The sequence below is a fragment of the Callorhinus ursinus genome, unplaced genomic scaffold (assembly GCF_003265705.2).
Source record: "Callorhinus ursinus isolate GAN/ISIS: 27379988/994484 unplaced genomic scaffold, GSC_fseal_2.0 scaffold46, whole genome shotgun sequence".
Taxonomy (NCBI): Eukaryota; Metazoa; Chordata; class Mammalia; order Carnivora; family Otariidae; genus Callorhinus; species Callorhinus ursinus.
This window is the reverse complement of record NW_027397108.1, coordinates 11,047,573-11,072,017: the sequence shown is the minus strand read 5'-3', so window position 1 is coordinate 11,072,017 and position 24,445 is coordinate 11,047,573. Positions and strand designations below refer to the sequence as shown.

Below are 24,445 nucleotides of genomic sequence, written 5' to 3'. Positions count from 1 at the left end.
GTTCCAGGACACCTGTCACTACACATCTACATGGACTGTCCCAGGACACCTGTCACCACCATCTACATGGACTGTCCCAGGACACCTGTCAGTACACATCTACATGGACTGTCCCAGGACGCCTATCATTGCAAATCTACACAGACTATCCCAGGACACCTGTCAGCATATCTGTATGGACTGTCCCCAGGATGCCTGTCACCACACTGCCCACACACTAGTCCTCACTCGGCATATTGTGTGGCCTGGTCCTTCAGGCTCTTCTCTATCCATGTGAAAACTTTTCTGCATTTCAGCAATCCTGGTAGTTAAATACCTGGTTGAGGGACCCAGCAGAGCACCTGGCCCTGTCTGGCCAGGGTAGGCACAATTTCTCTTTCTAAGTCAAGGTCATAGTTTGTACAGTGTCTGGGGCTTTGAGGTTGAGGACACAGGTCAGGGGCTGGCTGTGAACTGGACTTGACTTCACTCTAACATGTGTTTGGAGGACTTTGTATGTGATTCTCAAAGAGGCTGAAACCCCTGAAGATGCTAGCTGGACCCCTTCCCTGTCTGGTAACCCTCACATCACAAGGGCCTTCAGCCCAATGAGACCCCCTGGGGCATGCCTACATATATGGGGTGTAGGGAACATAGAGGTAGAGGCCCCCATGTCACCAGCCTACCCAGGCCTGGCCTCTATTCTTGTTCTCAATACCTGCAGCCCCAGGGGAGAGCCAGAGTTGGGGTCAGCAAGGGCACCACCCTACCTGCCCACTTGTAGGGATGGGTCCCTCAGCTCAGCAAGGACGCAGAGCCTGGGAAGAGGGAGGCTGTGGTCCTTCCACATTCGAGGTGCTGGCAGGTCAGGCCGTGGCCACCAAGGAAGGAAGGTCCACCTGGCCCCTGTCACACACCCATGACCCTCACGCTCAGCTCAGGCTCTCAGCACTACCTGTGCTAGTAGCAGTGTAGACGGGCTGATGGAAGGAGGAAGTGGGGAAGTCACATCCTGCCTGGCCTCAGTCTCCCTAGTAGGTTTTTTTTTTTTAATTGGTGTGGTAAAATACACAGTGCATAAAACTGACCGCCTTCACCATTTCTCAGGGTCAGTCCAGGGGCGTTAAATACACTCACATTGTTGTGCGACCACCATGCCGCCCACTGGTAGAACTTCCTCATCCCCCCTAACTGGAGCTCCGTCCGTCCCCAGCGCGCTGCCCACACCCCCAGTCGTTTCTGTCTCTGTGGGTCTCACTGTTCTGGGGCCTCGTGTCGGTGGAAATCTTAGTCTTGGTCTTTCTGAGACGGGCTGACCTCGCTCGGCATTGTGCCCTCCGGGTCCACCACACTGTGGCGGGCGTCCGAATAGCCTTCCTGTGATACTCCACCGTGTGCAGGGACCACATTTTTTTACCATTCCTCTGCCGATGGACACTTGAGCTGCGTCCAGCCTTTGGCTGTCATGCGGAACGCTGATGTGAACGTGGGGGCGCAGACACCTCTTTGAGACCCCGCTTTCCCTTCTCTTGTCTGGACACGTACAAGTGGGGTTTCTGGATCTTACTCAAGGTTGCAGGAGCTGCCGTAGCACACCTCCGTGGCCCTCAGTGTGTTCACACTGTGGTGCAACCCTCACCACCGTCTAGCTCCCAAACACCGTCGTCCCCCCAGAGAGACCCTGTCCCCACTAGGATTCACTGCCACCCCCGTGTCCAGCCCTGACAACCACAAATCTGTGCCCATCTCAGTGGACTGGGTTGTGCGCCCTGTGGCGTCTGTGACTGGCTGTTCTCCCCTGTGCTTGGGGTTTGCTCATGTGGTCGCCTCTGTCACACGTCCCTCCTCACAGAACCAACAGTGCTGACTGCCGCGTAGACACACCTTGTGCGCCCCTCACAGCGCACGGGCTCCCGGTGGTTTCTCCCTCTCGCCATGGTGGGTCCTGTGCCGTGTACGTTCATGCGCCTGTCTTGTGGGACGTGTGCTTTCAGGTCTCTGGGGGGCCCACTGAGGAGAGGGACGGCTGGGCCACGTGGCCACACATGGCTCAGTCCTCCACTGGACTCTGAGGGACAAATCTGTAAGAAGAGCTGTTGGAACAGGGCGGCCTGTCAGCCGGCACACTCTCGCCACCATACCCGGCTCCACTGTCCCCCTACCCCAAGGCTCTGCTCTCTAGGCGGGACTAGGGCCATGAGCCTCGTGAGCTTGGAGGCCGCACAGGGAGGCAGCCTGGGGTCCGCTGGGGCGTGTGTCTTCAGCCAAACTCCCTCCTATGCCATTTCTCAGGGAGGTCCCTGCAGAGGGACTGGTGGACCTTCCACTCCCCGAGCCGGTCTGGACACAGGGTGGAATCTGAACCCCCAGGTCCTGGCCAGAGTGCACGGTTAACTCCTCCCCATTTCTCTGAATCTGAAGACAGGGAGCTCTCATGTGCCCCAGAAATCCAGTCCCTCCTTCCTGCCCTGACCTCCCATGATGGGGTTGGCATGCGGGCTCCAGGGGCCCCCCGACTCACGCAAACCCAGGAAACTGACCCCGGCAGGCGTGACTGCTCCCGGGCGACCTGGAGCCACGTGGCATGGAGCTGGGACGCATCGTCGGTTAGAACGCCAGGGTTAGGTGGTGCTTGCTCGTTCCTTTGACAAGTCACAATTGAGCACCTACTGTGTGCGGGGCACTGGTCCAGAGTCAAGCAGACAGACTGCTCCCCGTGTGGGCTGCTACTCTCTGGAGGGAGACAGACAATAAATGAAGGAGACGGGGATGTTTTCTCCTCCAAGGGCTCCTGGGAGGGCCTCAGGCTGGGCGGAGGTTGCAGTCCGGTCAGGCTTCTCTGGTGGTGGGACATTTGGTGGAGGCCAGCACGGGGACTGACATAGGGGTCAGCCAGCACAAAGGCCCTGAGGCAGGAGCATGCCCAGCACATGTGAGGACCAGCCAGGGGGACTCGTGGGTGGAGCTGTGCATGGGAGGGGGACTGGAGGGGACAGAGCCTGGTGAGAGAGGCGCCCTACGGGCACAGGGGGCTTTGGCGGGTCAGAGGCGGCTTTAATACTGAGGCGTGAAAACAAGCGTGTGTCCCGTGAGCCCAGCTCTGCGCTGGAGCACGTACAGGAGGTCCTGTGGCCCCGTGGGGTTCTGCCTGAGTCCCCACCCTCAGGACCACACCGCAGAGGTCATTTTGTTCCTGAGGAAGATCCCCACATGGAGCTGCACCTTCCGGCCCGCGGGCCGCCTGGCACATGCGGCTTGTGGGCCCAAGAGGGACCCTTCATCTTAACCAACCCCTCCGTGGGGCGCCCCCGGATCAGTCCCGCTGGTCCTTCCTAAATAAAGCTCTTTGGCTGACCACAGGCTGCTGGCCTTGTTACGATGCACGGAAAACCCCTGCTTGGAACGTTTCCCAGGGCTTGGCCCCTTGCCAGCCGCACGGCCGGAGGACGCGGTCGGGGGGTTGCTTGTCCCTGAAACCGGCATGGCCATGGGCAGACCGATGTTCGGAGAGCAGCCGCCCGTGCGGCCCTCGGAGGGGGAGGTCCGTCCAGCTCCGCGTCGGAAGGGGAACTTGTGTGAACCTGAATAACCCAGAGCCCAGCTGATGCTCACGCCCAGCCGGTCCGGGCCTTGGGCGGCTGCTGTGCCTGCCGGCCGGGCACAGTCATTCCCATTTCACAGCAGGGGGGAGGGAGTCTGGCCTCCCCCACCCCGAGGAGCAGCCTGCCGGTGAGGGTGGGGCCCAGGGGCCTTCCAGAGGCCGGACCCTTGTCTTTCCACCCACTGCCCTTCTCCGCCTGTCTCTTTAAAAAATAAGTCACCATGTGATGTGGGGTCTGGCCCGAGGGCTCAAAGGAGACAAGGGTGCAGCGGCCCCAGGAACGCAGGGCAGCCCCCAGACGGATGCGAGCCAGACTCTGCACCTGCCACCGGGTGCTCCACGGGCCCTGCCCAGCCCATCGGGCCGGAGGGGAGCGCCGGGCCCGTCCCTAGCCTCTCTGAGCCCGGGGTTTCCCTGCTGCCAAAGGGGAGATGGCCCTGCACCCACCTTAGGGGCCACCCCTACAGAAAACCCCCTGGGGGCTGTTTTGACTCAGCAGGAACCTGCCCCAGGTCCCCTCAAGCTTCTGTGAGACCATTTGGTGGAATGAGTCAAAACACACAGAAGGTTCCCGCTTAGGAGGCAGGCGGTGGGCCGGCCCCACTCTCACCTCCCCCAGCACAGCTGCCACCGTGGCTGCCCCAGCACCAGGCCCATCTGCCCGCCTGGCGCCGTCCCAAGCCTGGCGGGGGGGCCGGGCTGCCAACAGACGTGGCCGTCGTCCTGGGGTCGGGGCAGTGTGAGCGCTGGGACCCAGGCTCCTGCCTTCCCCATGCCCCTCGGAAGTGGCCCAGCCTGCGGCGGCAGCAGGGTGTGGACGACGAACCCTGGGCTTGCCCCCAGTGAGCGCCCGCTGACCAGCAGCTTCCAGCTGTCCCGGGACCGTCCGTCTGTATAAACATCGGCCCGCTGCCTGTCTTACCCGGGGGATGTGGACAGTGCGACACTGCACTTTGGAGCAGAAATGTTTCCTGGGGCCGGAGAAGCCCCTCCTTCAGTTTCAGGCAAGGTCAGCCTCCCCGAATTCGTTCTTCACACAGAGAGGGTAAGTCTTGGCCCAAAGTCACTGGGGTTAAACCGCGGCGCGCGGCCCTCTCTGTGGCCCATACGGCCTCTCGGGAGTGTTCGTGGAGCCTCTTGACCCTGAACCCGTGCCCTGGCATAGGGGTGGTGCCAGGACCGAGGGTCTTCTCCCTGCTGTTGTCTCCGCAGGAAACCACGACCAGTGGGTGTCTGCGCTCCTCCTTGTGACGGGGGAGGCCCCCGCATCTGGACCAGCCATGGCCAGCAGCATTGCCAGTGAGGGACAGGCCTTGGGGACGGACTCTGCCTCCTGGCTGCCCCCAGAGAGCCGCTGGGCACGGACACAGGCTGAGGCTCTGTGCAATGAGCCGGCGTCCGTGCGTGAAAACGGGACTCCCCTCGTCAGGACCCGGTGGCCACCCCCTGTGCTGTAGGGAGCCCCCTGCCCCCAAATGAGGTCACTGTTATTAGATGCATTTTCTTGCTCACGTTGGGTAGAAGGCCCCAGAGCTTCAGCCCAGATCCTTACGATGGCTGGTGCGTGTGGGAAGGAAATGGACGTTGCAGAGGGTCTGGAGGAGACCTTCACCCTGGGCTGAGGTCTGAGGCTGCAAGTCCCACTGACCATATGAAGGGTGGGTCCTGAGAAATGGGGTCTTGGGCCCCAGTAGCTCAGGGAAGCACCAGAGGGCACACAGGAGGTCAGCCTGGAAGGAGAAGCAAGCAGGAAGCAATAGGCAGAGAGACCTGTAAGAGAGCCCAGCATCCTCAGGCAAGCACCCTCCGTTTCTCAGGGAAGTGCTGAGGCCACGGCCAGCAAGGGAACAAGCCCACAGCCCGTGGCCAGGACGTGGGTATACGCTGGACCTCAAACCCAAAGGCTGTACCCACCCCCTCCCCAGCTGCTGTGTGTCCGGGACATGCTGGGACGCTCCTGTAGGTTTCCCACCCCGTCTGCCAAACAGGGGAGACTAGGGATGTCTGGAGGAACCAGGTTGGGTCCCGTGTGGAGCTGCCCGGACTGGGTCGTAACCCCAGCTCTGTCCTTAGCCGTGTGCTTTGGGCGGTCACTTAACCCCTCTGTGCCCCTGGAAGGAGTAACACGTTTTAAGTTTTCCTTATGGTTATTAAACAACAGGCAATCTCACAAGCTGTCGGAGGGATTACAGTCAGCACTGGCTGTGTCCCTGTCCTCCCTCCGCAGTTGGGACGGGATTCCAGGCCGCGGCTTGTAGCCAGCATCTCAGGGCTGCCAGCCGGCACCCAGCTTTGGGAGGGATTTGCCCTTGGGGTTGGCCTGTCCATTTGTGTATTGTTGGCCCACCTCCCAGAGAAGGCCCCCCAGTACAGGCAGCGGCACCCACAGTTAGTAGGATAGGCAGAATGTTCTAGAACACTGTGAGCATCAGGTTTTCCACCTGTGGAGTAAGGTGTGGACTGACATACACAGAGAACTGGCCCACTCTGGCCACACCAATGCCCAGGGCAGACATGACTAATCAATCTCTGTCCACACCAATGCCCAGGGCAGACATGACTAATCAATCTCTGTCCACACCAATGCCCAGGCAGACATGGCTAGAGGATCACGGCCCTCCCTCCCTTTGAGTCAGCAGGAGCCCCCAGCCTCTTTCTCTTTCTCACGAGCAGCCCTGACGCCCACTTGGCTGCACTTGGCATGTGGGTGGTGATCTATGGGCCCCTCAGCCCGGACAGGCTCTGAGAGCCAGCCAGCTCTGACCATCTGAGCATCTACAAACCAGAAAACCCGGGGAAAGGGATGGGGCCACCGTTCGATAGCCACACGCATCTGTGGGAGGCGGGGTGTGCCGTTCTGGGTGGAGGGTGGACCCCGAGATGCCCCACGAAGGAGAGAGCCGGGGCGTGGCTGTGGAATGTCCTGGCTCTGAACTCTCCCTGCAGGTGCGAGCCCCAGGACCTTGGACGGGCTGTGTCCTCCTATGTCAGTGCAGGGTCGTGCATCCTCGGTGCGTGTCCCTGAGCACCTCCTGCTCATGCTGGACTGGACAGGGCAGCAGGGCTGCGTGGTTGCAAACTGTGGTGTTGGCTGTGGAGGGGGACAGTAGGAAGGGCTGGTGAGGGGTCGGGTGGGGGTCCCCACGAGGCGACTCCGAGCGGGCTCCAGGCTCCAGCAAGGCAGGCATAAGACAAGCGTCCTTAAGCAGCGTCTAGCTTGGATCCCCCGAGCCGGGCCTTCCTGGGTGAGATCCAGGCCTCCATTCCTCTGGCCGCCTCCCTCCCCAGCAAAATGGGGCCAAGATATGAGGGGGCTCCCTGAAGGCCCCTCCTCCCTCTCCCGTGACGAGGCAGAGTCGTGGGGCTGGGAGCAGCGTGGGGGGCAGGAGGGTGGTGGGGACAGAGGGCATGCGGGAGGGGGCTGCTCCTTCCTTGCTGAGAGCCGTGGTGCCCCGGGAAGAGGTGCCCACTCTCCAGCGCCGGATTGGGGAATCCCGGCTGGCACCGTGCCACCACCCCCCTGCCCCCCTCATCCACCAGGAGCCAGACACATGCCGGATCCATGCCAAGCTGGGGGAGGGAACGCACTCGGCTTCCCCTACTCCCAGCCATCCTTTCTGCTGCCTGCGTGTAATTAACAGAGTAATTAAAAACAGGATGAGTTAATTGGTATTCATTTATGTGGCAGATGTTTTTAATTGAGGCAGGAAACAATTTACCTGTTTACATAAACAATGGCAAAGCCAGGCTTGTAAAACACATTTTTAAAAATATTTTCCTCCCCCCTCCTAAAAAGAATTGAAATCACTTGGTCTCCCCTGTGCCTCGGTGTGAGAGCCGAGCAGGCCCCGCCTCGAGGGAGGCCGGGCGGCGGGGGGGGGGAGGGGGGCGGCACAGGAGGCTCATGCCAAGAGGGAACATCTGTTTAAAAGGTTTGCTTCCAGAGGAGGCTGTTTTCTTTAAATTCAGAGAGAGGAGGTGTTGTTCCTAGGTCGTGGGGACGCTGGCTCCTGGTGGCGGCCGGCGGGTGTGGTGGGGCTGTGCCTCCGATATGGGCACCGCGCACCGCATTCAGTAACGGAGTGGAAGTCTGGATTCGGGTCTTTGTCACGCGGCCACCTTGCTCGTGGTGCACGTGGCTCACAGCCGTAGAACCTTCCGTTGTCACAGGAGGTCTCAGCGAAGAAGGGGGCTGCATCGGGGCTCCGCATGTGCCGGGGGAACAGCGGCCCGGGGCCGGGCCTCGTCCTCCTCTACGGGGTCGAGGGCAGCACAGATGAGCCAGTGTGCGTGGAGAGCTCCCAGGAGCGCCTTCAAGGGCGCAAGTGCTCAGGGAGTTGCCTGTTTATAGGTTGGTCCTAAGTTGGTGCTTACTGTACGCCTGGCAGCCGTGGCAAACCTGATACGCACTTGCTTTTGCTTGGATACCCTGTTAACTGTCCGAGGAAGAGTGGATTATCCCCGGGGTTCAGGAGTCCGGGTGAGGAGGCCGAGGCCCTGCAGCCCGAGCGCAGCCTCCAGGTCGTCTCTGGGGAAAACGCCCACGGAGAAAGGCTGGGCATCGAACGGTGTGACTTGTGGGTGCCCGTGTTTGCCTTTTCCTAGAGGGTAAACCCACAAGGGACTTCATGTACACAGAAGTGTCTGGAAATATCTGGAGGGCTCCACGAGGACCAGCCACAGAGGCTGGGGAGGGGAGGGGGGACCCCTTTCCTCGTCCTGTGTCCTGCTGGTGGGGCGATGCGGGAGCAGTGTTTCCCTACCTGCCGATGACAGCCCGTCTGGCCCCCCGCGCAGGCTCACCCCGAGCGCGAGGCGGACTTCTCCGGAAGCAGGTAGATAGCGGGTCTTGTGACCAGTGGGAAAGCTTGGCCGGAGGTACGCGGCGAACGCACGGAAAGCTCTTTGCACTGAAAACGGGACGTGTGATGCCCATTGACACCACCTGCATGGCAGGAGTCTGGGCTGTGCCTTCTGGGTGAGGTACGCCTGGAATTTCTGGGACATTTTGACGGTTCCTGGGGCAAGAAGGTGGAATGTTCCGGGATCCACCAGGGAGAGGGCCCTGGGAAGACAGTGGCCCAGAGATCCCAGCTCAGGGTGCCCGAGGAGAGTGACCAGCAGCCGCCTGGAGACGGGCTGGGTTCCCTCCCTCCTGGACATGGTGTGAGGCCACCCTGCCTCCAGGCCTTTCCCGCAGTGCGGACGTTCAATCATAAAAATCAACCACAGCTGTGGCTATCTGAGGCCGTGAGCAGGGAACTTAAGCCCTGCTCCAGGGCTGTGTGACCTGGAGGCAGGACCTGAACCTCTCTGAGCATCTGGGAAGTGAGGGTGGTGAGGGCCCAGGTCCCTGCCAGACTGCCCTCCTGCCTTCCCAGGGACTCTGCCAGAGGAAGCGTGACCTCGGCCAGGAGCCCCCGCGCCCCCATGACGGCAGAGGCGAGAGGACAACCCTGTGATGTCAGGTGGTGGGTCTTCGCAGGTCTCTAGGTGGGGCCAAGAGAGCCTCAGGTCTGCCCCTTCCCCGGTCCTGGACCCACAGATGCATCGAGGCGAGGCGGTGCGGGCGGACCCGCCACAGCTCAGGCGCACCTGCGGGTGGGTCCCTTCTGCATCTGTGGGGAGGGCGCGTCAGGGCTATCCTGCAGCACAGCTGGCCCACCCGTGTCCCCACGCCCCGGCCTGCCAGCGCCTCCTCCTCACATCCGCTCCCCTTTGGGCGTCTGCTTGCAGGGCTTCTCCTGGGGCCCCTCGGGTGCTGTCGGCAGGGGACAGTGTCTGCACCCCTCGGGGGCGACCGTGAGGCTCCGAGAGGCCGCCACGTCCTGGGCGCCTCAGGCCTGTCTGCATTTCTGCCTTTTGTGGACAGTGACAGGCGAAGCGGGTCCACACAGGTCACGGCCGTTGTGCGGCTGGTGCTGGTAGGAGGAGCATCTGCCACTTAGGAGAAAGGCTCTCAGTTGGACACGTGCAGGATAAAGCGCCAGACCCTAATTATTATTTAGCATTCATATGGGCAGCATTATTATTTAAAATTTTGGCAGCTTTCCTCTGGAGAGTTCAAGGTGATATGCAGCCAATTTGCACGTTTTTCAAACAACGAAAACACTTTGGGGATCAGTTAAGCCTTCTGTGCACCTCCCCGCCAGCAGCCGAGACTCCTAACTGCTTGGCGGGGTTTTCCAGACCCTCCACAGACGGGCTGGACCTCCCGTCCCGCCCTCCCGTGCACTCCAGCTGCCCGGCTTCAGGGGCTGTGCCCTGAGCCTCTCTCCAGGTGTGCAAACCCCACAGCCGTCAGGCTCCAGCCGCAGCATCACCTCTCCCTAGAAGCTTCTCTGGCACTGGACACTCTAGCCCATGGTGGGTCCAGGGCCGTCCACTTGACCCGCCACCTCAGAGGGCGGCCTGGCTACCCGACTTCCATGGACCCGTGAGCCCCCTGGATTTCATTGATTCCTCTTCTGAAATAAGCAGTCTATAGGAGTGCTAGCCGTATATTAACTTACGTGCCGGTTTGTAATTACCTGTTACTCATCATTACTGTCTCCTTCGTGGTTGGACGGGTGATGCTGGTGGCTAGCAGGTAAAGATAAACTCAGGGCGTGGTTTAAAAGGGGTGGCGGCTAGCATGAAGGGAATATGCAGAAAGAAGGAAGGCCTGCCCCCTTTCTCCCCAAAGGCACCTTCTGATTCCTTTTAGAGATCCTCTGAATATATATTAGATCACCTTTAAAATATTCCAGGGGTTTTGTGCAACCTTTCTTGGGGTCACACCCCACAGACTGCCTGTGCTGGGCCCTGCCCGGCACACTCTGTCTCAGCCCCTCCTGGGAGACAAACCACTACTGGACTCCCCTGTTCGGATCTTAGTGCACACGTCCTTTACCCTGGGAGGCCTTCGCTGACTCTCCCCACCAGCCACCAGCCAGGTGAGGCACCCTCCTGGGGTCCCCAGCCCCCTCCCCATTCTGTCCTAGCCAGGTGTGTGTGTGTGTGTGTGTGTGTGTGTGTGTGTGTGTGTACAGAGCAGCTGTGGGGCATTCACTTAATGGGCACCCCCAGTGCCCAGATGAGGAAGCCAAGGCTCGGAGTGAGGAGGCTTGAAGGCCACCAAAGGGATGAGGCCTTGAGCAGAACTCTACCTGTCCAAGCCCAGAGCTGGGCTCTTACCACTACTGCACAGAGCTGTCTGTGAGTGTCCTGGGAAGGGATCATCTGCATCATGCTGAAGTCACAGCACCATCCATCTACCCACCCACACCTGGACTCATCCACCTGTCTGTCCACCCGTCCATCATCTGTCCGTCTACCTGTCCACCCACCCACGCATCCACGTGTCCATCCATCCATCCACCCACCTCCCACTCACCTATCTTTCTATGGGGACCCATCCGCCCAGGCAGCCACCGCATTCATTATGGGAGGCACCACAGCCCGATCACACTCAGGTAGGTGTGCCAGCATGCAGATGGGCACTTCCCCTTGGCGGCAGGCATGCATGGGGCGAGGGGAGAGGGCTCCACGAGCTCTAGGACTAGTGCTGGGCAAAGAGGGTACCCCTTCCTCCCACTGCCCCTCCCCCTAGCAGGCGGCCAGATGGCAGGGCGCCTCCCCCACGGCACTTAGGGAACTGCTTCTGGCCGTGCAGCCCCAGCAGCTGGGTGAGGAATGTGCTTCCTTTGTGTGCCAGCCGCAGGGCGAGGAGGCCCGGCATCTGGATCGTGTTTGCAGCCCTTTGGAGAGCATGGAAGGTTTTCATTCCAGCAGCTTTGAGCTCTCCACCCTCCCCTGACTTTTAACAATTTGCTTAACGCTGGGATGCCGTAAAGACTGGGATATGCAGAACCGTCCGCAGAGCTCGGGTCTGAGAAGGTCTCACCTACCCCACTTGTTTGGGGTGGTTGGAGCTCTGGGCTGTGTGGCCCAACCACAATCCCAGGCTCTTCTGGAAAACAGAGGCAAAGAACTTGCTGGCTCTGAACTGCTTTCTACCCAGGACCCAGGGTCACATTCATGTCTGGTCATTCTTCTGTGCATGAGTTTGTTTTCAAGATAGAATTGGATGTGCTTGTCCCCTCTCGATGTGCATGGGTCACTCCCCCGTGTCATTAGATAGTGTTCCATGGGCTCATCTTTGGGAGTTAGTGGGTTTTTAAGTACCACACATGGAAGTCCACGGCTCGAACTCGCACAGTGTGCCAGATAACGAACGTTGCCTGAGCTGCCCTGGGCCCCGCTCGGTCTCCATCAGGGCGACCAGCGTCCTGACTCCTACAGTAAGAGGCCAACACCACTTGGCCTGTTTCTGAACTTCGTGTAAATGGAGTTGCATGGCATGTGCTCTGGGGTCTGGTGTCTGTCGCTCCACTGTACGTGAGATTCATCTGTGTTGGTGCACATGGCTGTACGGGTGGTTTATTCCCTTGCTGTCTCATATACCACAACACATTTGCCCCTTCAGCTCTTGATAGATATTTGGATGGCTACCAGTTTGGGCCTTTTGACAAAGCGGCTGATGTGTATTCCTGTTCTTGCTGCTGATGCACCTGCATCTGCACCCAGCAGTGAAATTGCTGTGGGGTGTGTGATGATGCGAGTATATACTGAAAACCAGTTCCTGAGGCTAATGTACCTACAGCACGATTTCTAAGTCTGCATCGTATTGCGTCGAGCCGAGAATTTCCTTAACTGGCCCTCTACTGGGACCACCCTGTTGTGACTCTCATAAACAGTGCGGTGATAAACGTTCTCAGAGGTAGCCGCCTGCGTGTGTCCTTGCTAGTTTCCTGAGAACGCATTCTCTAAGGTAGCATGCCTGTCCATGCTGAGCCGCCCCCGCAGGAGGGGTGAGGAGCAGAGAGGCAGGAGTCTCAGAGGCAACTAACATTTGCCATCTGTCTGATCTGATCGGTGGGGTCGCCAGGCCTCTTCCAGCTCCCATATGTTGTGGCTCTAAACACCCAAATGTATCAGTTAGCTATTACTGCGTAACAAACCACCCCAAAACTTAGCTGCTAAAATAACCACCATTGCTTGGCTCACAGTTCTTTAGGCGGGCAGTTCTGGTCCCACTGGGCTTGCTTTTGGGTCTGTGGTCAGCGGCTCTGCTGACTGTGGCTGGGCCCCTTGCACGACTGGAGACTGCCCCACGGGAATCCTCCAGCAGGCTGGCTGGACAGGAGAGCGGGTGCAGCTGATGCCTCTCGTGTCCAGGCTCAGAGTTGGCCGACATCACTTCTACCGCATCCAGAGCAAGTCCCAGGGCCGGCCCAGATGCAGGGCAGGGATGTCTACTCCATGTCGAGTAGTTGGGAAGAGCTGTGGTCGCACTGTGAGGGGCCTGGGTCATTTTGTGATGTGTCCACCTCACGGGTGGAGGGAGGTCTCAGGTACCATAACCATGCTTACTGCTGTGGGACAGGCTCCAGACAGCCCCCAGTCCTCAGACGCTTCGCACTGCACACACAGGGGAGCCACTAACTGGAGCCACTTGGCAGGGGCAGGTCCCCACCAAGCCCTGCCCGGGCGCCGTCCTGCCACAGGGAACCGAGCTCACGCACGAGGAGTGGGTGGGACCTGGGGCAGCAGGAGGGCAGGTGGGGGTGCTGGCTCTCTCTTGCAGGCCAGTCAGCAAACCTTCAAATGTCTGCTGCAGACCTGCAAAGTGTCCGGCGCTGTTCTGGCCTCCATCTGGGGCTTAGCAGTGCATGGAAAGACGAGAACGAGAAGCAGCACGGGATGAGCGCAGGTGCAGACCAGTGCTCCACGGAAAAGCAAGTCAGGTGAGGTAGTGGACGTGCAGGGGCGGGGGGGCAGCCCTGCAGGGGTGTCAGGGAAGGCTTCTCTGGGGAGAGACCTGAACCAAGCCTGACTGATGAGAAGGAGACAGCCCTGTGAAGACCTGGGGAAGTGTTCTAGCAGGTGCGAAGGCCCTGCGGCAGGATGGGAGTGCTGCACAGGAAGGAAGGAGGGAGGAGGAAGGACCCAGAGTGGGGGAGGCTCCATCTGCCTGCCCCCCATCGGGGCCTGGAGCAAGAAGGGGGCACTACTGTGCCTGTGATGAGCCCAGGTTTATCTGTAGAGTGCAAATGTGCCACGCTCTTCCAGAGATGCTGGGAGGAGACCGGCAGGCCCCGTGTGTCTGGGATGAGGTCTCTCAGCCTGGGGCCGTGTAGCCGGGTCATAAGGGGTGAGTGAGCCCAGCCTGGAGGGGACCGCTGGCTAGGGCTGGAGGGGCCCAGCCGCGACACGGTGCCCCCTCTGTGGCTGCAAGGGGTCTTTACTGTGCCCCGACATTCTCTTGTGGACCCCCTCACCCTTGGACAGAGGCCCACTGTCAGCCCTGTGGGTGGGCTCTGCGCACGTCCACAGGGAGGGACGAGCTCTGTCTGCCACCAGCTGGGGATGTCAGCCTTAGAGCTGGACACACCTGCAGTGTGATCCAGGGCAGGTGACATTGCCAACTCTGTGTGCCTCGGTTTCCCCACTGACAACACCTCGGGGCTTTTTCAGGACAGAGGCTTTCAGACCTAGCGCATGAGCAGCTCTCAGCAAAAGGGAACCAGTTTAAAATCAAATTTGGGCAGGTGGATGGCGTGCGGAGGACAGCCCTTCCCCCGGGACCCCCGTGGCAGGGCCTCCTCGGGGCCCCACGCATGTACAGCAGGACGCCCCTTGCTGAGCATGTGCGCCATCCATGAGTGCCGGACGCTTTCCACGGGTCACCCACGGGGACTCCTCGGGGTGGGCTCTGCCCTCCCCACGTCACAGGGGTGGACACCAAGGCCCGGATTAGAAAAGTCGCTGGTGTTCCAGCCAGGAGACAGAGACGGGCGTGAGCAGCCACGGCGGGCTTGCCACTTTGGGAAGCCCTCCTGGGTTCCTCGTCCAGGACCACGCCTGCCCCAGAAGCGGGAGTTAAGGGCCCCATTTTTCCATCGGGTGAACCGAGGCTCAGACATGTGCTGGGGTCGTTTTCCCAAGGTCACAGTTGCTTGCAGGGCAGGATGGGAACCCTGGTTTCCTGACGCCCAGCCCAGCTTTGTTGCCGTGGTGACCTGCGACCTTTGCCTCCAGTCCCACAGGCCCAGGGGGTCATAGGGCCCTGGGAGCAGGCATTCCGGGGGGCTCAGCGCTGTGCTGTGGGAAGAGTGGTGGCAGGCGGACTCAGGGCCAGAGGGATGGCCCCGAGGGCTGGGCGGGAGGCTGTGGACGGACATGCTCGGCTCGAGCACTCGCAGGGGCGGGAGGCCCACCCTGACCACTGGAGGGGAAAACAGTAATCCCCGTGTTTTTGTATCATGACTTCTTCATGGGGGCGGTGCATGCCGTAATAGAAATCAGATGCGGGAAGCGCCTGGAACTCATTAGGGCCGCACCCCCCTGACAATCCCGTGTCGCTTTGCTGGGGATCAAAGACAAGCCTCCCCTCTGACATTGGCCTTGGCGGGGGGCGGGGGGGAGCCAAGCCTCCTGATCAGACCCACCTGTCTGGACGTGGAGGGTCACCCACTGTCCTGGGTTTGCCCCAAAGGCAGACAGCCCCCCAAGCCCCATCCCCTCTCCCTCAGCCTGGTGGCCCCTGTCCATCGCTGCTCATAGACCTTCTGAAATGTGTCTCTTCCTAGGGGTTCATGCCTGATTTCCTGTTTGTCCCACATGCACCCACGGGCCCCCAGTCAGGGAGGTTTCTGAGAGACCCTGGGGCCAGGAAAGATGCTCCTCAGCCCAAGGCCAGGCTGACTGAGGTGGCTGTGAAGGAGGAGGGTCACTGCGGGGGCAGGACCACATTTGCGGAGGTCTGCACCCCACGCCCCGGGCGCCTGGCCAGCTGGACGCTCTGGGCTGGGCCCTATGGGAGCTGGGAGCTGCCTCCCTTGGCCCAGGCCCTGCACCAAGCTCAGCGGCCTCCGAGGCAGTGACTCTGTGTCCATGGTGGGGGCCCCCCTGCATCACGTGTATCGGGACCACCGTGTGGGGGTCTTCCCATGCAGCCTGCTGCCCCTGTCTCTTGTGCTGCTCTCTGGCAAGCCCCTCTCGTGGACGCCGAGCCCCTGGCGGTGCTGAGCACTCGGGAGGGCGGCTCTGCAAACCGAGGGCCGCTGCTCTGACCCACAGAGCTGCCCCCTCGGGAGACCGCATGGGAGACCACGTGCCTGTCCCCAAGCCAGCGTCCTTTGCTCAGCCATGCTGTTGGCGGTGTGAGTCCAGGGAGCCATCCGGCGGGTCCTGCCCTCGAGGGGTGCCCAGGAGCAGCCCTGGCCTTGCCGTGGGTCGCTCCGCCTGATTTCCCTGCAGACACATTGCGGTGTTTTGTCCGCGTGAGTTTGGTGTCAGGCTGTAGGGGTCGGGCGATGTGTGATTAGAAGGGGCTTTGGGCCCGATGTGGGGGCTGCTTGTTGTAATAGGAGGTCGGTGGGGGCTCAGAGCTCTGTCGCCCTGTTGAGCTGTGGTCTCGGGTGAAGCCCCTGACCTCCCTGCCCTCGGTGTCCTCATCTATTGAGTGGGCAGTCCTGCCCCACTGGGCCAGGGCTTGGCCACCCGGAGGCCATTCCTGGGAAGGAGGTGGCGCAGAGGGGCCCTGGCTGTGTGGGCAGCTTGGGGAGGGTCGTGGGTTGCCCCGTGGGCCACACTGTGGTTTGGACCCGATGGGGAAGGAGGTCAGGAGCCACATCGGCTGAAAGAGAGCCCGTGACGCTAGGGAGGCTGCTCTCAGTGAACTGTGCCTCCGTGGACTGTCCTGTTTGTAATTCAGCAAGTATTTATTGAGCACCTACTGTGTGCCCAGCACTGTTCTAGGCACTTGGTCTTACTGAGAGAGAGGGTCGCCTTGGGGCAAAACACAGAGGATGTGAGCAGGCCATAAAGGAATCTGGGGGAAGGAATCCGTGGCAGAGGGAATGGCCAGTGCAAAGGCCCTGAGGTAGGAGCAGCTGAGTAGGCTTGACGACAGGCAGGCCAGGCACAAAGGAGCCAGGAGCACTCAGGGTCCTGGTTGAGGGGCAAGGGAGCCTTGGTGCACCAGTCGTAGGAAATATGTCTTAGAGGGGCCAGCCTGCCCTTCTGGTTCCTAGGAAAGCCAGGCATATGGGTTTACCTTGGCTGGAGTTTTAGAATATTGGCCCACTGCCCGGCGAAGGGCAGAAGCCAGGAATCCAGAGACGGGCCCCACCCCTGGCTCTGCCCCTCGCCCCCATGTGGAGCCCTCCATTCTTGGGGGACAGTGAGGGCGGGCTCACCATCTGTCTCACTGGGGTGTGGGGCACACAGGGAGGCTGGTCCTGGCCAGACGACCTCAAAGGGGGTTTCTCTTCCTTTTGCTCCTGGAAGGAAGGTGTGAGGTCTGAGGGACGGGCAGGCACACAGGCCCCGTCAAGGACGTTTGTCTCCTCTCGGCCTCAGCAGAACCGCGGAGATCGCTGTGCACGCTTCGCACTCACACCGCATCTCCTGCGTACGGATGCGGACACTGAGCCTGGGGGGCAGCCCCCATGTTCTGCCCTTTACGGAGGAGGTGCAGGACCCCCACGCTGCACTCCAGAGCCCTGCCCGCTGGCAGCCCCGGGAAAGCCTTCTGCTCTGATACTTCCGAGGCTGGCCTCTGTCATCCTGGGGACTCAAGGGGGGCTCGGAACCTTGGGGGCCCCTCCCCGGCCTCCTGTGGGCCTCAGGAACCCATGCCTACGTGTCCGCTCCAGGAGAGGGGTCTGGGGTGGGGCTGCGTCCAACCCAGGACAGCAGACCCTGGAGCAGGGCCCTTGCATCCCAAGACCCCACGGAGAGAGTGGCTCCTGGAGCCAGACGGCCTAGGTTCGCGGCCAGGTTTCCTCACCTGTCCTCCTCATAGGCTTGTTGCAGGGTGAGCTGAGCTGGTTCGTGAGGAGCGCTCGGGTCCAGGCCCAGCATACAGTCAGGACTTGATTGCCGTGGCTTGGTTACCTACTGTCGGTACCCATCCCTCCCTGTGCAAAGGGCCTGAGGCAGGTTACCTGCCCACCTTCCTACTTTCCCAGGACCTTTGTAAGGGTCAGATGAGGTACCAGCAGAAATCAGACTCTAAATGATCAAAGTAGGGGCTTGCTATTTCCAGCAGTTTTGCAGACTGGAGGCGGGCAGAAGAAGGTTCTAGAACCCCAGGGCTGGGAGCTCTGGGCTGTAGCCAGTTCTCAGCCAGGCAGGGCAGGCTGGGAACCACAGGCAGACAGGGACAGTGATGGATGGGGTGGCTTGTTCCGGCACATTCCATGTTCTTTCCCACCGGCTCCACCCGGCTTGGAGAGCGGCTTCCTCTGTGGATGGATTAGGGACATTCAGCTGGGGACTGGCTACGCCGTCTGGGAAAGATGCCGGGTCTCCCATGGGCCTGTGGCATGCGGGCCAAGGTCTGGGAATGTTCCCAAGGGTGGGAGGCAAGGTTGGGGGCGGGGGACCCCTTTGGCTCTTCTCACTAGGACGCCTAGACATGACTTGACTCCTGCCTGCCCAGACCCGCACCAGGACACCAGTAGCCCAGTGCCAGTAGGCCCCCAGCCCTCTGGGAGGCCGGTGGGGACTGCCACAGAGAAAGGCTCCACGGGGTGGCAGATGGAGGATCAGAAGGGGGTGGGAGGACACCTGCCATCTGTGGGGCTGTGGGCCGGTGGGAGTGATGCCCAGGTCACGGCCAGCCCCCTACTCAGCTGTGGGAGCCAGGCAGGTCACTTGGCCTCTCTGTCTCGTTTCCCCATCTGAAAGAGGAGAGGAGCGCCGTCGGCCCCCGAGGGTCGTGGGGAGGTCACACAAGCCAGCGGTCTGGGCCCCTCACATAAGGAATGTTCTTTTCCATGTACGTTGAGCTTGGCTACGGGCCCCTCGCTTCCCGTCTGCCTACCTCTGAGCCAGGACCATGGGTGGGGGCCGGCACTCCCCTGGCTGTCCCCCGCCTGCATCGGCACGAGGCTGCTCCTCAGGCTGAGACACTGCTCGGGCTCCAGGATGACTGGTGGGGACCCCTGGTGTCGGGTGATGGGGCTCGATGTCCCTGCCCCAGACTCCGAGCTTTCCTCCACTCGTGTGATTGGCCCCTCACTTGGCTAAGGCAGGGCTCTGCACTCACCAAGCTGGGCCTGGCGGGTTGCGCAGAAAGAACCGCGGTGCCTTCACCCTTGCTGCCCAAGGAACTGGGAGGGGCACGGGGGATGCTGGTGGCTGGGTCTCCTTTCTTCTTCCTGGGCGTGACGAGATCAGAAGGAGCCCCATGCGGTTGGGAGGATGGTCCTTGGGCACTCACCTGCCCGAGTTCAGACGCCACTGACTCACAGTGAGGGACCTCTGACCCCAGGAGACGCCACTGACTCACAATGAGGGACCTCTGACCCCAGGCAGCTGCCCCTCCTGTGTGCCGCTCGGCCCACGTGTCGTTCCCGGGCAGCGTCGGGTCAGAGCCCAGGCTGGTCTTGCAGGTGATGGCGGCGCTGGTGGGGGGGCCGGGCTCAGCCCTCTGCCTGGTACCCTCTGTGCTTCCGGCTGTGAGACCTGAGCAAGTCACTCACCCTCCCTGAGCCTCAGCTTCACCATCTAAAAATGGGCATGATAACCAGCCTGTCATGTGGAATTCCTAATAAAAATCGGTCCTGGGGGTCACTTCACTTTTTCTGACCTGAGGGTTAGACAAACTAATGCGTGTGAGGCCCTGCATTGGGGCAGCTGATATCCTTATTTTCATATGTTAACATTGTAAGGTTTGACCAGATCTGCCTAACCAGAGCCCCCTAAACGGAGCTTTTCCAGGGGAACCCCCACTGTCAGGTGGAGGGTCTGTGGGACTGAGCCTCGAAACACCCCAGAATGAGGAATGTGGGAGCCAGAGGCCTGGGTGGGCGTGGAGGGCGCAGGTCAGGCCTAGTCTGCCGTTCCCAGGCCGGGTGACCCTGGGGAGTCAGGACATGCGAGGGCCTTGACAGTACGTTTTGGGGGGGAGGGCATGGGGAATTCTACCAGATGCTGTGTGCAGAGCATGGGGGTGAGGACACTGGGCAGGGACGTTGAGGGGACCTGAGAAGGAGGGAGGAGACGAGCGGCCTCACAGGACCCTCCCAGGGTCTCCAGGTGGGTCTGGCCTTGCCAGGGAGCTGAGCCAGACCTCGCTCACAGCCTTGGCAGGAAGCAGGACTGAACCCCTCACTGGCCCCCGGCACCCAGCATCTGATGGAGGAGCCCCTCCCCTGCACCCCTGCACTCAGAGCCCGGCCGGCTCCTGGGGCTATGGGCGCGGGGTTCTGCCCAGACAGCCCCATGCTGGCCACCAGTCCGTGAGAGCCGTGGGGAGTCTGAGCCTCGCTGTGGGTTTCGGGGGGCCAGGGAGCGGCCCTTGGCTTGGCAAGCAGCCTCAAGAGGGGGCAGGGCAGGAAGCCAGCGCAGGAGAACAAGGCTGCCCCAGTCCAGCAGCTCATTACCGTTTGCCCACAGGCCGCAGGGGCTGTGGGCCAGTTGGCTCGCACACAGCCTGGGGCTTCGGGGTTGGGGAGGAGATGATAGGTAAGGACAGTGACTTCAGCCCCCGCCACCCGCAGTGTGACCGTGAGTGTGCCAGGCCTCTGCTAAGTGCATTTCTCCCTCTGTCTCCTTTGATCTGTCCCACACACCAGGGAGGTGGGCAGTTGGTGGGCTTGAGACGAGAAGCGAGGAGCAAGACTCACAGAGGCAGTGACTCGTGCTGGGGGGCAGCATCCAGCTCCCTCCGAGCCTGGGCCCTAAGTGGACCCACCCTGCTGTCCCTGCTCGGCCGGCTCCTCCAGCCCCGAAGCGGGGAGACCCCAGGGGCCTTCAGACCCCCGTCCACCCTGCGTCCTGGTCTTGCACCGAGTGTGTGCACAGCCTTCTGGACGTCCCCGCCCCACACGCTCCCTGCATACAGGCGGACCAGAAGGCAAGGTCATCCCCGCCTGGGGCGACGTTCCAGAGGGCGAGGGGCTCAAGTGTGGGGGGCGTGTCGCCTGAGGACATGAGGCCAGAGCAGAACCACCAAGAGGGAAGGAGCGTTCCCGGCGGGGTGCTCTGGGTGCGGGGAGAGGGGCGAGGGTTGCGGTGGTCGGCGGCCCAGACGGGGCGGGAGGGCGGCCTGGGTCAGCAAGAAGCCGCACACACAGTGGCGGCTGCTGCCAGGTGTTGGGCAGGAGAGTGGACGTGCGAGCTGAGGCTCGCTCTGGCTGCCATGTGGAGCCTTCAGTGGCTCCCTCCTGCCCACAGAGCAGGTCCACATGCACCAGCCCAGCCCCACTGACCCTCCGTACCCTCCGTCCTGGAGGCCCTGCACACACCTCCTCGCCGAGACTCCCGAACACTCTGCACACTCCTGCAGCACAGACGCTGTTCCTGCCCCTCGCCACACCTCCTCCTCCCCGACGGCCTCTGTCATTTTCTGGGGTGGGATCTGTGCCGACGGCAGCCTCCAGAGCAGGGTCCTGGCGCACCGTCATTCCATAAACCTCCGCCGAATTTCACTGAGCGCGTGCGTGCACAGACTGCTACCCCCTCTATCGGGAAATAAAGACTCAGGGAGGTCCAGGGACCCCCCCCCCCAGGTCACTCAGTGAGAAGCAGCAGAGCCAGGACTCAAACAAGGCACCAGAGACTCGGGAGGTCCCGCACGGCGCACCTGTGCCCCGGGGCTGCCACCCCCACCCCCTGCAGCCAGGTCTGCATGCCAGCCCCGCCGCGGCCTCCGGAAGAACACGGTGCACCGGGGGCAGGCAGGCCTCGCAGCCCTGCAAACCCGCACGACCCTGTGGGGGCGCGCCCAGCCCCGCTGTGTGCCCGTGGCAGACACCGCGCCTCTCTGTACCTGTGAGCCAGGGCTGGCCGCGGCACCCCCACCCCCTGGGGCCTCTGCAAGAGGAGTCGCGACTGTCAAGGGCACGGAGCAAGCCGCGAGCGTTTGCGTGTCTGCTCAGGAAACGGGAGGCCTCACCTTCCCTTTCTGCCACGGAGGTCGCGGGCGCTGGAGGGAGCTGCCTGTTCCCTCCTCGGGGCTCAGCAGGCGGCCCTGGGCTGAGTATCCCACCAGCTGGATTCTCAAAGGGACCTGCTGTGTTGGCGCCTGGCACCCGGCGCCCGCGGGCCGCACCCCTGGCCGTGCATATCACACAAGCGCCCAGGGAGGGGTGGGCGGCGCGGACCCAGCAGGCTCCCTCTGCTCTCTCCGTGCCATTTGTCCTCACCGTGAGGCCGGAACGAAGCCCCCAGCGTGCAGGGGCTTTGGCGAGTTGGAGCCGGCCACATGTCTGAAAAGCCCCCCATGCCGGCCAGGGGGAACTGCCTGCCCCAGGGGGCCTGGTCACTCCCAGGGCTGGCCGGCACGGGTCTGTACCCTGCAGGGGTGGCCCAGGGCCCACGGTGGCCGGCCACATTTGCCTTCTTTGGTTGTCACCAGCGACTGGCAGCCGGCCCTGCGGCCAGGCACGGTGTTGACGGGCCCCCACAGCTGTGGTGCACGTGTGCCCGGCCGTCAGCTCCCTGACAGGCGGGCTGCAGGGGGGCAGGGCGCCTGGCGGGAGGGAGGCCAGCGGCTGCAGCTGAGTGGACAGCAGGTGCGGCGTGGCCCGGGTGGCCGCTAATTACCGGCTGCTTCCCTGCTCCGGGGGGCCCAGCGGGGAGGGGTCTTCTTCACCGTCAGCCCGCGGGGCCCCGGCGTGCAGAGGGCTGTCAGAGCCCCGACGGACATCTCCGCTCTGTGAAGGGGGTGGCTGCTGCAGATCGGGCGCGAGGTAACAGTAAATGCCATCTGTCGGCGTTATTAATCACCAGCCACAGGGGCTGGCTGCCCCGGGTGCACGTGTGTGTCTGCGTCCGTCTCGTCCTGCGGGGCCCCCGGGGAGGGGAATGGGGGAGAAGCAGAGGACGCGTGAGAAGTAGTCACATAGAGGCAGCTAACAGGTGTGCAGCCCCGGCCCAGGCGAGACCCCGTCAGCGTTAGCAGGGTGAGCTCGGGGCAGGGGCTGGGGCCGCACAGGCTGTGCCTCGTAACAGGGAGAGCTCACCCACCTTGACGGCTCGAGCAGCTGGGCTGCCCCAAATCCCAGCCACCGCCTCTGTGGTTTTTCGGCTGCCCGGGCACTGGCTGACCCGAGTTAAGACAAAGGGGGAGGCCCGGGGCTCACTGTCCTCCAGCTGCAGAAATGACCAGCTGCTGGCTCAGGGTTTGTGTGGCTGGTCAGATTCGCCCAGAGGCCCTTTCCTGTGGGCCCTGCTTTGTGGAGGCCCCGGGGCTCAGGGCCCTCCCAGACCTTGGTATGGCACATCTCCACACCTGACCCTTAGCAGAGTGTCACGGACCGCATGGGAATCTTGACAAGGTCAGGGGCACACGACCCAGCAGTCTGTGGACCACATATCGAGTGGCCAGGTCTAGAACAGTGTGAATTACCCAGGCCGGCAGGTGGTTAAATAGGGGTTTGCCACCCCAGAGGGTCTGCCTCCCAGGCCTTCCTGGGAAGACCCCCCCCACCCAGGGTGAGGCTTTTGACCTCTGAGAGCTGTCAGGGTCCTAGGAACCATGGTTTCTCCGGGAGAGGTGTCCAACCACCTGCAGCCCCCCCCACCTGGGACCTTGTTAGAAATGCAGATTCTTGGGCCTTCCCCAGACCTGCAGCATCAGAAACAGGGTGGGGAGGCTGACATCTCTGCACACGCCCTCCAGAGGACGCTGACGGAGTTAGTGTTTGCAAGCCGCTGCCTGGGGGTTGCCACCCAGCCCCCTGGTCTGCAGGGGAGTAAACCCAAGCCCCCCCAGAGCCACCCCCCAGTAAGGACCCCAGTCCGGTTCCCACTGACCCAGGATTCTCCCAGCTCCGCCCTCCAGCCCACCTGAAATGGGCTGCCCCCACGCCTGCCCTCTGAGCCCAGGTGGGAGGGATGTCAGCCGCCCGGGGGCACAGCTGAGGCTTGTCTGGGGCACACCGGGCCCTGGGATTGGGACCAGCTGTGCACGGAGCCAGGCGCCCCCCGGGCGCCCGCAGCGCAGGCCCACACCCAGCGTGGGTCCCTCGTGTCCTCTCAGCCTGCTTCACTGTGCCTGTCTTTTTCTCCCCTCCCCGTGGCCCCCCGCAGTGGACAGGAAGGAGAAGACAGCAACAATGCCCGACTCGCCCGCCGAGGTGAAGACGCAGCCCCGCTCCACGCCCCCCGGCATGCCGCCCCCAGCGCCGGCCGTGTCCCAGGGGGCCACCCGGCTGCCCTCCTTCACGCCTCACACAAGTGAGTAACCAAGGGCTGGGGCACCAAGTGGGCAGAGTGCAGGCCCCCTGGAGCCGTGTGAGGCTCCAAGCATTACCGTGGATCAAGCCAGGGCTGCGGGCCCTCCGCCCTGAACCCATAAATGCCCACCATTGGGCCCTTGAGAGGGACGACCTCATCATGGCTCAGAGCCTGACCCTGGGGGTTCAAATCCTGGTCCTTCTACTTTGCGGCTGTGTGGTCTTGGGCAAGCTACTTAACCTCTCTGGACCTGGCGTTCCTCATCCATAATGCGGGCCGGGCCCCAGTCCCTGCCTCACGGAGCTGCTGTGAGGACAAGTGAGTTAGTACAAGTTCTTACCCGGTGACAGCACATCGTGAGTGTTTTGTCAAAGCTCTTACACTTGGAGCCCAGAGAGGGACAGGGGGAGCCCTCCCAGCACCCAGCAGCTTACTCGAGGGCTGCGAGTCCATCAGAGGTGGCCCTGGCCTCAGAGGAGCTGGGCAGCCAGGCTGCAGTGGGGTGTGAGGGTTGGCCAGGACCTGGTGCCAGCCAGGGGCCCTGCTGCCAGGGATGTGGCGGGCGGGCCGGCCCTTCGCCCAGTGTCTCCCTGGCCCTGGGCTGACCTGGGGTGAGCATCTGGGCAC

The 24,445-nt window shown here is 62.0% G+C and overlaps 1 protein-coding gene across 5 annotated transcripts in view; it reads left to right on the top strand.

Annotated features, from left to right (window-relative positions):
* The window catches only part of CBFA2T3 (CBFA2/RUNX1 partner transcriptional co-repressor 3), an 85,542-nt gene that overhangs the window by 40,540 nt on the left and 20,557 nt on the right, over positions 1-24,445 (top strand). For all 5 annotated transcript variants that reach the window (XM_025860305.2, XM_073882399.1, XM_073882398.1 and 2 more), the window contains exon 2: positions 23,672-23,818. In XM_025860305.2, coding sequence (XP_025716090.1) covers positions 23,672-23,818 — 147 coding nt within the window. The remainder of the gene's footprint in view (positions 1-23,671; positions 23,819-24,445) is intronic.